Source organism: Podarcis raffonei, chromosome 4 (genome assembly GCF_027172205.1).
Source record: "Podarcis raffonei isolate rPodRaf1 chromosome 4, rPodRaf1.pri, whole genome shotgun sequence".
Lineage (NCBI taxonomy): Eukaryota > Metazoa > Chordata > Lepidosauria > Squamata > Lacertidae > Podarcis > Podarcis raffonei.
The window spans coordinates 48,173,724-48,185,515 of record NC_070605.1 but is presented as its reverse complement, the minus strand read 5'-3'; the positions used below and the strand labels follow the sequence as shown (position 1 = coordinate 48,185,515).

General features: G+C 40.9%; 1 protein-coding gene across 1 annotated transcript; it reads left to right on the top strand.

Moving 5' to 3' along the window:
- Positions 1-1,759: 1,759 nt before the first annotated feature.
- On the top strand, positions 1,760-10,485 carry HSPA13 (heat shock protein family A (Hsp70) member 13). The gene is made up of 5 exons (XM_053386497.1): positions 1,760-1,897; positions 3,768-4,108; positions 4,696-4,909; positions 5,277-5,444; positions 6,226-10,485. The coding sequence occupies exons 1-5, from the start codon at positions 1,873-1,875 to the stop codon at positions 6,903-6,905; spliced, it is 1,428 nt and encodes a 475-aa protein (XP_053242472.1). The 5' UTR covers positions 1,760-1,872; the 3' UTR covers positions 6,906-10,485.
- The last annotated feature ends 1,307 nt before the right edge of the window (positions 10,486-11,792 follow it).

Below are 11,792 nucleotides of genomic sequence, written 5' to 3'. Positions count from 1 at the left end.
GATTGTTTAAAAAAAGAAACCTGAAAGCATCCACCATTGCATAAATTGAATTTAGACACAAGATTTGCAACATATGGTTTTGACTGCACTTGTGAAGGACCTACTGTCTTCATGGAATATTCACCCAGAAAATAACCACTGTGGCTAACATGACGTTAACGTCGTGACTGTAAATGTGAAAATGAAAGAATGGATTTCATTGTCAGCTTCCAGAATGATTTCATAGGAAGGTTCAGTGAATTTGTTAGACCTAGAGAATTAAATATAATAGGCAGAAAATGATGAGGCTTCTTTATGATTTATGCATCTGCAAAAATTTGGATAAAGATTACCAAAGGTTAATATGCTCTCTATGAATCTGAAACACTTCAAAACTGTCCTATCAAATCCGCATCTCCAGCAATATTCTGACACCTAGTGGGAAATGAGTATAACTGCTTATACAATACAGCTTTCCTGCCTTATTATACTTTTTTCTCTGTACTTAATGTATGCCCACCAATGTCACACATCCAAAGTGAATTTTAGTCCACAAAATATATGATACAATAAATATGTAAGTCTTTAAGGGGCCACAAAATTCTTTGTTGCTTCTGGTTCCTAAGACAGTCAGAATAATATGCCTTTGTCCATTGTTTGACAGCTGATTTCGTGAGTAAGAAGGGAGAAAAAAATTAATTGGGCTGGGATTACCCTCTCCAAAAAGGTGAGGAAAAAGTTGTGTGGCTGAAAATGCAAGAATGAAAATTACTCCCAGAGAGTAATTTTCATCACAATTTCTCCTATGGAAGGTCCCGGAGGGTGGTTTTGTATCTAAAAATATGTGCTTGTCAATCTGTTTTTGTCGACACAAAGCATTTCATTGACATGTAAAGACTGCTGTGATGTAAAACTCAATTTAATACTTATATTAATACTTATATTATATTAATACTTTAATATATTTCGTGGCAGCCTTAAAAACAGTGATTATTAGAACACCGGGCTAGAATTTGGGAGACCAGGTTGAATCCCCACTCAGTCATGAAACTCACGGCTAAAGAGTGGCACCTTTAGCAGCTTGGATATAAAGTTGGGATACAAATGCAATAAATAAACAAAAACACAGAGCTAGGCTTTTCAACGTGTCTGGGAATACTGGGGCGACCAGGGCTCCAAATCACATGGAAGAAGCTACCTACTCACAGGAACCGGCTGTAGCATTGAGCTGCTTCCAAGCACTTCCACTCTCGCCCTCTACTGGCTCTGCCCACAGCTCTGGAAATGGCATTCCCTGTAAATGCTTCTAAGCATCCTCTGGAAAATCCAAAATGCCTTTAGGCGGGAAGGGAGGGGGACCCCGTGGCATATGGTGGGCTTTGAGTCCTTAACTATTAAAAGGGGACCGGGGGAGTTTACCAAAAGCAAACTAAACAAAAACTTTAACGATAAGCATCAGGAAAACTACGCAGCAGCTAAGACAACAAACTACCATTCCCGACAGGCAAAGCGCAGGAAGGGCTGTCATAACAGACCCTTCTTCCTTCTTCCTTTGTACGTCACCGGAAAGTTCCTCCCACGTCCCATCAGCCCCTTCGCACGGATTGGGTGACGTGTCTTGAGGGGAGGGGTCAGCGCGGCACGTAAGAGTGCGCGCCGACGAGATGCTTGGCTGGCGGGTATTGTAGTTTCTCTGCCTACGGACTGCGCTGGGGCTTTATGATGGGAGGAACTACATTTCCCAGCATGCGCCGCGTCGCGCGAGGTTTTTTTTTCCAAGCTGCGAAGGTACAGTCATCACAGCGGTAAACGGCCCAGGAAGCCGGCGAGTGTCACGCATAACAACAGGCGAGGCGTTATAGGACCGGGCCAGGGCAGCGAGAAGTTTCGAAGATGGCCGGGGAGATGACGGTGCTGGGTGAGTGAGAGGGGCCGGCTGAAAGCGGGTCGGTGGTTGTGTCAGCCTCTGCTCGGCGCCTCGTTAAGATCCCCCCTAAATTCTTGCCTGCCTGTCTGCCTCCCGCTGCTTTTTTGGGGGGGGAACCTCGGCCTAGATCCGCCGCTGAAACCCAGGGCTCTACGCCGGAGTACTCGAAGCTAAAATGATAGCTTTTGAGTACACGCAGGGCATTCGAGGTGTCTGAAGGGAGCCTCCAGTTCCAGAGGCAGCCTACCTGTGCGTTTGAATGCCAGCCGCGAGGAGGGACGTCGCCTTCATGCGCTGCTTATAGGGTGGCTTGAGGCAAAAGAGGACAGAATTCCTCCCCCACTAATTCGCTGTGTAGGAAAGGGAATGGTGCACAACTACTAAAAGTGCAGGAGATCTATGTTCTTCTGTCTCTGGTTACCCGTGTCGGGTTGGACTAGATGACACTCGAGTCCCTCCCAACTCTACAATTCTATGAATCTTGGAGGCATCTGGTGGGACCCTTTGAGTTCAAGACGCTGGACCAGATGAATTTTTGGTCTGACCCAGTAGGACAGTTCTACTGATTTTTATGCTTTTGTATTGGGGTGTACTGGCCCGGACACTGAGGTCCAGTTCCGAGGGCCTTCTGGCGGTTCCCCCGCTGCAAGAAGTGAGGTTACAGGGAACCAGGCAGAGGGCCTTCTTGGTAGTGGCGCCTGCCCTGTGGAACGCCCTCCCACCAGATGTCAAGGCAATAAACAACTATTTTACTTTTAAAAGACAACTGAAGGCGGCCCTGTTTAGGGAAGTTTTTAATGTCTGACGCTGTATTGTTTTTAATATTCGGTTGGAAGGGTGGCTGGGGAAACCCAGCCAGATGGGCAGGGTAAAAATAATAAATTATGATGATGAGGAGGAGGAGGGGTGGAGCTGCTGCCAACCAGAAAAAAAGTGATCACCTCAGGCGTCTGATCTTTGGTATCATGAAAAATTACAAATGGTTTTGCATGTATATAGTATTTTCACTGCCCAGGAGGGAGAGAGGCACTTGTGGGATTTTCTGCTTCCGGTACCAAAATAATTTGACCAGCGTCACTGCTATTCATTTGCTGCTTTGCCTCAGGATGGTCCTGGACTTAGGGGATGAAAGTGTTAAAGCACTTACTTTGCAGACTTCAGTATCTGTAATTTTGCTTCTGGGAAACTGATCAGTGATTGGTAGAGTCACAGGAAGAGGGGTGTTTAGTGAAGCAGTTGAAGAAGGAGAGGATGAAAGTTATTGGTTTTCTCTAGGAGGGTGCCTTTCATTGTCTTTCTAGTTTGGAGTTTGTTACACAGGCAATGTGTTTGCCATCTGCCAATACTGGAAAAAGGCTTGATGGACCTGTTTCAAAGAACTGGCAGTGCCCATGACTCATCAGAAAGATTTTATTTGAGTGGATAGCACAGTGAAAATGCCAACAGTGTGAGGCAGCTGTGAAAAAGACACTATGTGCTAGGATTATTAGAAAAGGAATTAAAAATAAAACTGTCAGTATCAAAATGTTCTGATTCAAATCCATAATGCACCCCTTTTGGAATATTATGTACAGTTCAAAAATGATATAGAGCTAGAGTAGACGCAGCTAAAATGACCATGGAGTGTATTAAAATCTAAATGGTTTGGGATCTTTAGCTTTTTAAAGAAATATAATTTATGAGTGACACAATAGCTGTTCTAAAAATTGTACCTGCTGTGTATGATCTAGTTGAGATTCCTGCATTGCAGGGGGTTGGACTGGTTGACCCTTGGGTCCCTTTCAACTCTATAATTCTATGGAAAAAAATGGATAGTCTTGTTAACTTCTTCTGGGATTAATTTTTCTTTCTTTCCTTTCAGGTTCTGCTATTTTGACACTTTTATTAGCTGGATACCTGGCCCAACAGTATTTACCTATGCCCACACCAAAAGTAATAGGGGTTGACCTTGGCACCACATATTGTTCAGTTGGCGTTTTCCTTCCTGGCACAGGGCAGGTGAAAGTGATTCCTGATGAAAGTGGGCACAACAGCATTCCAAGCATAGTGTCATTCACGGAGGGAGATATTTATGTGGGATATGATGGACTAGAGCTGGCAGATTCAAACCCACAGAACACTGTGTATGACGCCAAGCGATTTATAGGGAAGCTCTTCACACCAAAAGAATTGATAAGCGAGAGCCGCAGATACCCATTTAAGGTGAGCTTAATGTTTTGTTTACCAGCTAACTGCCAATGAGTGTTTGATACCCACACTTCTCACTGCTGTGTAATAAGTTAGAAGACCTGAGATGATTCATTTGTTCTAGGAATAGGTGAAGCTGAGGCCTTGTGGTTAGAAGTGCTTCGTACAAATGAGGAGTATGTTTTTACATTTTGAAAATATATTTTGTGCTGCTGGGAACTGCTTAAATTTACACCACTCTTAAATATTAATTAAATCGTATGCATCATGTGATTTCAGGTAATGTCTAGTTCAGACAAATCCTTTTAAATGAAAAAGAAAGCCTCTATGATGAATTCTGTCATGTTTCTGTGGTTCCTATACATATGGAGTTTTAATTTTGTTTTAGAGTATACTTTATACTTTTTTGCTGTGTGAGCCACCCAAAGAACTGTCATGAGATGGCTATATAAATATAATGAATAAATAAGGAATTTTATTTCTTAACAGCACACTCCTATGTTCACTCAGAATTAAGTGAGTAATTCTGTGTACAGGCGGGTCCACTCACTCATATGTATGTGATAGCAGCTTAAAGATTCTGCTTTTCTCTTGTTTTTCAGATTATTAATAACAAGGGAGCTGCTGAATTTTCCATTGCAACCAATGAGACTTATAATGTAACACCAGAATATATTGGTTCTCAACTCCTTTTGAAATTGAAGAGGATGTCGGAGGACTACCTTGGAATGCCTGTTTCCAGAGCAGTTATTTCAGTGCCAGCAGAGTTTGATGAAAGACAACGAAACTACACTATTAAAGCAGCAAGACTTGCAGGTGATGCATATTTTCCCTTGTATTCTTGCTAAACTCAGTTTATTTTCATAATGCCATACTTGGAGCATATATAATAGTAGGCCAGCACTGACTTGTCTTTGGCTTTGACTTGTGCAGCGTTAGAAATTGTGAATGAAATTTCTCCAGAATGACAAGCAGAGTTAGAAACAAAATTAAGGAAACAAAATCACTTACAAATACACAACCATTTATTGTCTGAAGGAGAGTTAGACACAACTCTACAAGCTTTAATCATTTTATACTTAAATTTCCACTTAGTCATCATATTTGGTTTAGAATCATTATTTTACTAGATGGAATAGGAGGCAAAAATAAAAATATTGATAACATATTTTATCTTTTGAAGGACTGGAAATCTTGCGGGTAATTAATGAACCCACTGCAGCAGCCATGGCATATGGTCTCCACAAAGTTGATGTTTCTAATGTTCTGGTCGTAGACTTGGGTGGAGGAACGTTGGATGTTTCTCTGCTGAACAAGCAAGGAGGGATGTTTCTGACCCGAGCCATGGCAGGTAAAGAAGAATCTTTAATGCTAGGGTTTGAGTCACTAAAATAATTTTACTTGGCAGTTCTAATACGGCAAGCTGTAGGTTGGTTCTACATCTTTCCTCCCTGCTTGTATACCATTGGATACACTCATGCTTATCGCGGGCAGCTGAATATGTAAACTGACTTCATTAAAAAATGCTGTAGTTAAGATTACATTGAAAGATGTAGAAGTCCTGTCCGAGGTGCTACATTTGTGATGGCCTGCCCATGCAGGCAAATTAACACTTGATGTTGTAGTAAACGAGTCATGAATGAATGCCTTGAGTCCTGTACTGGAAGAAAGGTGGGATATAAAGAAAATAAATAAATCTGTAAGACTTCCCTATGAGGAGCTGAACATAGAGAGGTCAGAGAGGCGAGTTATTGGCCTTAATTTTTGTGTGTCCCATTTATTCCTAATATATTTTCTGGACAATGAGCACCAATGATTTTTTTTGTGGAACTTGCTTCCAAATGAACCTATACTTATGACTAGCTTAAGCCAGGTTATGATGCACCAAGCTCAGTACAGCCAACCAGCTGTCTGTGGCAGCCTCTCAAGGGCTCAGTGAAACCACCTGTTTTATGAGATAGCTCATTCAGTGGAGCAAGAGACTCTTAATTTTGGGGTCATGGGTTCATGCAGGGGGTTGGACTAGATGACCCTCATGGTCTCTTCCAACTCCTCAGTTCCATACTTCTAAGTTATACATATCATTGTCTTCAATTGCTGTGAGTTGTCTGTATGTCGGCTTTGTATTTTAGGTAACAACAAACTTGGAGGGCAGGACTTCAATCAGCGGCTGATGCAATACCTATATGATGAGATGCATCATACATATGACTCTCTGCCTTCTAAAAAGGAAGAGATACATAGACTCAGACAGGCTGTAGAAGCTGTCAAATTGAACTTGACAGTTCACAACTCTTCCACAGTCAGAATTTCTCTTACTATGCCACAGCGGAAGCACCAACATGAACCCTTGAAGGAAGAGAACAAGGTATACAGCAAACACGAAAATGTCCCTTCAGAAATCAAAACAGGGATGAATGAGGACCTGGAGGGCAGTCTTTCAGAAACACAGAACGTCCCTTGGAAAAAAGTTCTCTTTGAAACAGAAATTTCCCGGAAACTCTTTGAGACATTAAATGAAGACCTTTTTGAGAAGATTCTTGTCCCCATTAAGCAGGTATTGAAAGAAGGGCATCTACACAAGACTGAAGTAGATGAGATTGTATTAGTTGGAGGCTCCACCCGAATTCCAAGAATACGTAAAGTTATTACAGAATTCTTTGGGAAGGAACCCAACACTTCCGTTGACCCAGATCTAGCTGTGGTAATAGGGGTGGCCATTCAGGCTGGAATTGTGGGGGGATCTTGGCCCCTCCAAGTTAGTGCTGTGGAAATTCCAAACAGGCATTTACGAAAGATAAATTTCATCTAAGCTTCAGTGTTCTTATCCCATTTTATTTTCTTCAGTTCCATAACTAAGCAGGGCTCTATACGTCCTAACCTAAATCCATTAGCATGTTGGACTGTTCAGTGTACATTAGTTCCTTCCCTGTGTCCCTTGTAAGGGATTAGCTATATAAAGAAGAAAATATTGTTAATACTTGAGCTGCAGGAAAACATGAGCTCATTTGTTAAGGAAAGCCAATGATCAGAAACATTGTTTCTGAAGCATGATTTTATTTTATTTTATTAATTTAATAATCAACAGAACCTCAAGACTTCTTTGCTTGAAAATGGAATTAAACCATTCTGAAGTAATGAGGGAGATAGTGTTGGCATTGTTTCCTGGCATTTCCCAGGAATATGTATTGACTGTGAACTGGCCTGGCAGTAGCAGTATTAATGCAGATAGCACAGCTGAAGTTCATCTTAAATGGCATTTAAAAGCACTTTTCTTAATGTTGCATTGAACCTTGAATGTGCTTTAGATAGTAGCACTTTACCAAGAGCTGTTCTGCAGATCCTACCAAAAATTGAATGCATTCCTTAACATTAGCCATGGGGAATCATCACTATTGGATACCTCTTAGTATTTCTAGTATAAGGTAGTAAGAGGCAAACATTATGGTTTCTACTCATGTGCTGAAGGAAGTTTGCAATTGTATGTGTTATCACTGGAAACTCCATGATTGTATGGTATGTTGACTTTGTTCAAGCATAATTCTAAAACTATGGTTTAGTTTAGTGCTATGTGAATGAGGCTCTGGTTTGTGTGATCCCACTTTCCTTGTCCTCAGGCAGTTGTGAGTAGGTTAGAAACTTTCTTCCTTTTTTGGTTAATGCAGTTTAGCTTTACATCCAGAACCTAAACTGTGGCTAGTCTTAACTATGGTTTACTGAAAGAAGCCAGCTTCATAAGCCACTATTTTGAAGCTGGCTTGTTGCAAGAATCCAAAATTAAGACTAGCCTGTTCAAATTTTACTTGAGGGAGTGCTTGCACCTGAGACTTATTCATGTAACACTAAACTATAGTCTAATGTTATGCCCCAAGCGAGGCTAGTGTAAAACTTGTATTTTTCGGTTTTGATCAGTTATTACTACTGAAAAATTCCATAATGCAGATAACTCTACCTTTGCTTTAGTTGTTACAGTTTGTGCAATTCAGAGAACAGTCTTTTTAACCATTCCATAAAAAAAGTTGAAGTAGCAATTTCAGTCTATGCTTTTGTAGAAAGTATTGAAACTAAATATTCCAGGACTCTTGAAAACACTCCATTCTTGTTAATAAGAAAACTGGTATTTTCTGGCTGCTGATGTTAGTCAGCAGCATTGAAGTAAACATCTCATTGTTTACTTATTTTAGATTTAGATTTGCTTCTAAATTTGCAATTAATGACATAGGGATTAATGTGTAATCCTAATGTGTCAAAACGCTCACAGAGTGTTGCAATGTTAATGCAAACAATACTGAGTGTTTTTTGGGGTCTCACCCTCAAATATGTGCAAACCTGAGATACAATGGTCAGAAATTTTCCTAATTATGGTGGTTAAAAATGTGCCATTGTTGAGGAGGTAGTTAACAAACATTATATCTCATTGCCCAGGTTACTACTCTGTGTTTGTCTATATAGGCACTTTGTCAAAGATCGTCATAATCATGTGTGTAGAGCGAAATGTACTGTACAATGTGGCTCAAAGAACATGGCTGAAACCTAGTTCTGAGTGGTTGTTTTTTTTTGTGGTGGTGGAGAAAGGGCACGGAGAATGTTTTCAAGGAGCAGAACCAGTTGTGTAAAGAGCAGGATGCTGTGTGTGAACTGCCCTGTAGTCTTTGTGTAGATACTGAAGATTATATTGCTATTAGTAGGACCACCAACTACTTGATCAGGATTCAAAGAGCTGGACATCTAGTTCTAAGAACCTAAGGATCTTCTGACTCCTAACCCATCCTGCAAAGCAAACTGCTTTTAAAATCTGGATTTTGAAAGATTGTCATAAGTCATAGGTGTTCTGAATTCATGGTTATCAGCTGCTGAAAGAAGCAAATACAAAGAAATCCACTTGTGAGCCTCAGTAGCTCATGGGAACTCGGGCCCATTGTTTCTTACTTCGGATATAAAGAAGCAGACCAGTCTTTACTTTTAAAGAGACTTGAATTCTTTAGGTGTACAGCAACAAATAAATTGAACCAAATAAATTGAGAATGTGAATCAGAGATTGTTGATGGAATTGAAGAAAACGTCAAACTTATTCTCAGGCTGTCATTACAGTATCGGTAGAAAGAATATAGCATTTTATCAGCAGATGGCTGTGTGAGAAATGAACTTCCTCTTGCACAATGGGAATTCTCCTTCCCCCTCTCCCCATATGGCCCTGGCGTACTCCCTCAATCTCCTCTGGGGGGTTGGGGAGGGACAGACCCTTTGTAGCAGATTTTGGGGGAGAGGAAGGTGAAGTCCTGTTATGCGAGAGGAAATCTACTTGCACAATGTTGGAATGCAACCATAAATTGCATTTTTCTTGTAATGAGAGGAATGTACATCTCACATTTTTTTCTAAACTTTCCAACACAAGGCCAACTCCTGTTGCCTTTAAAAATTGGTTGTAGCCCTTCCATATATTAAAGGGGTTACCTTTCTTGCTTAGCTTAGCAAGAAGAGAAAGCTTTGCCTCACAGCTTTCTGTAATCCATTTTTATTGAAGTTTTACGTTGCCAAGTGATGATTTTACATGGCAAGGCAAAGTTACAAGCGAAAACCATACAAGTTTAGGTCAAATATTGGTAAAATTAAACTTCGTGGAAGTCAAACTGTTACAGACTTCCAGACGTTGATAGTTTGGGTATCTCATCGATCAGGATAGCTTCTAGAAGTTTCTAAAGAGCAGAAGGGCAGCCATCTCTGGGGGACCTAGCTCTAAAGAACTGTTTTAAAAGCAGCTTACTCAGGTGCTGTTAAGGCATGCCTCTGTTTATGGCAAATGAAGCAGACTTGATTTTCTTCCCCACCCATACTGATCTGATTATGCTGGAGCCGGCTTACTGGCATCCTTAACTGTGCCCCCTATGAGTTGCTGTGCTGGTGCAGTAGCTTGCAGAACCCAATTAGTTTTAAGGTTTACTTGAAGATTTAGAGTTCTTTTGCAAAGAAGTAAATGTATTTTGGACATTAACTTATTATGGCAAACTTGTAAACCATAACATGGCCCCTATTTTTAGACAAATAATTATAGTAAAATATTTTTCTTACTGAAGCCATTGGCTTTAAAACACACACACACACACTCAAATTGTTCTCACAGGTTTCTATAAAAAAATAGACATATGAGAAAAATAAGACTTGGACAGGCTTATTTCATCAGTTGGAATCCGGATGGGTTAGCTAAGTAACATTTGTATCAGCATCTCTTGCTGGAACTACAGTTCCTTTCGCACTGGCACATAAAACAATTAAGCTGGGTTGCAGGCTACTGTGAAGCGGATTTTCTGTGTGGAAAAAGGATAATTTTGTTTGGAGACTGCATTTACAAAATTGTCTTTTTGTATTATCAAAATAAAAGACCTTTTATACTGTCTGTTGTGCTTATTTTGAGACTGCCCTATTGAATGTAAATGAGGTCATGGCCATTAAACTAGGGTGTTTATAAGATGGAGGGGAATCTCGCTGCCACATAGCAGTTTAATAATGCTACTGCAGAAGTATGTCAAGGCTTGGAAGGATTTCCATAATCAACACATACACACAGTGTTCTGAAATATTAAGAGTATTTGCTCTGCAGCTTGAGGATTTTCTAGAGAGCATCCAGCCCACTTCAGACAATGCCAAACCATGGTTGTTCTGAGGCTGACAGTTTCTCTTCTCCTTGCATTCTCAGAGTGAGAGAAAGAGAGAAGTTTCTATTCACAGTTCAGAACAAATTGCAATTTCCCAGTTTCATTCCTACAGAATGGAAAACTGCAGCTTATTGCAAACGCTGGAACAGAAGCTTCGCATTTCTTAAGGCTAACTGTACCTTGTGGCAGTAACAAACCTTGGTTTATCGTTTAATTGAACTGGGCTATGGAAAATGAAGGGCTTGGTGTCACCGGCTAATGAATTTGCTGGATTTTATGGCGGGGAATGTCCAATTGTGCAGTTCTGTCCTACTTCACTTGCATTTTCTGGGACCTCACAGGTGATATTTTTGTTGGGAGTACTTTGAGTTTAGTAGTAGCGAGTTATCTGGTGATTAGGCAATACTGTCTACCCTGAACCATAATGACAAACTAGAAGGAAGGAAGTGAAACAGGGTATGTGTTTAGGAACTGAAATCAAAATACAGTGGTACCTCGGGTTACATACGCTTCAGGTTACATACGTTTCAGGTTACAGACTCCGCTAACCCAGAAATAGTACCTTGGGTTAAGAACTTTGCTTCAGGATGAGAACAGAAATCGTGCTCCAGCGGCGCAGCAGCAGCAGGAGGCCCCATTAGCTAAAGTGGTGCTTCAGGTTAAGAACAGTTTCAGGTTAAGTATGGACCTCTGGAACGAATTAAGTACTTAACCCGAGGTACCACTGTATTGCTTCATTTCAGATTTTTATGCCATGCTTTTTCAAAATTGTAACAAGCCCCCGCCCCCCCATACTTGGTGATGATCAGGACTGTGTTCGCAGGCCTGCCTTCCCTTTCCCCAGTCAGATGTCCAGACTGCAACTCATCGGTCCCAGCCAATAGCCAAGGTTGATGGGAGTTGCAGTCCGAAATTGACAAATAGCACCGGGTTAGCAAAGGCTGCTCCAGAGCCAGAGGGGCTAAACTGATTCTCATCATGCTCCTTGTAATTAATAAGCTGCTACAAGTTTGCTAACTTCGATAATGTATACAGACACATACACC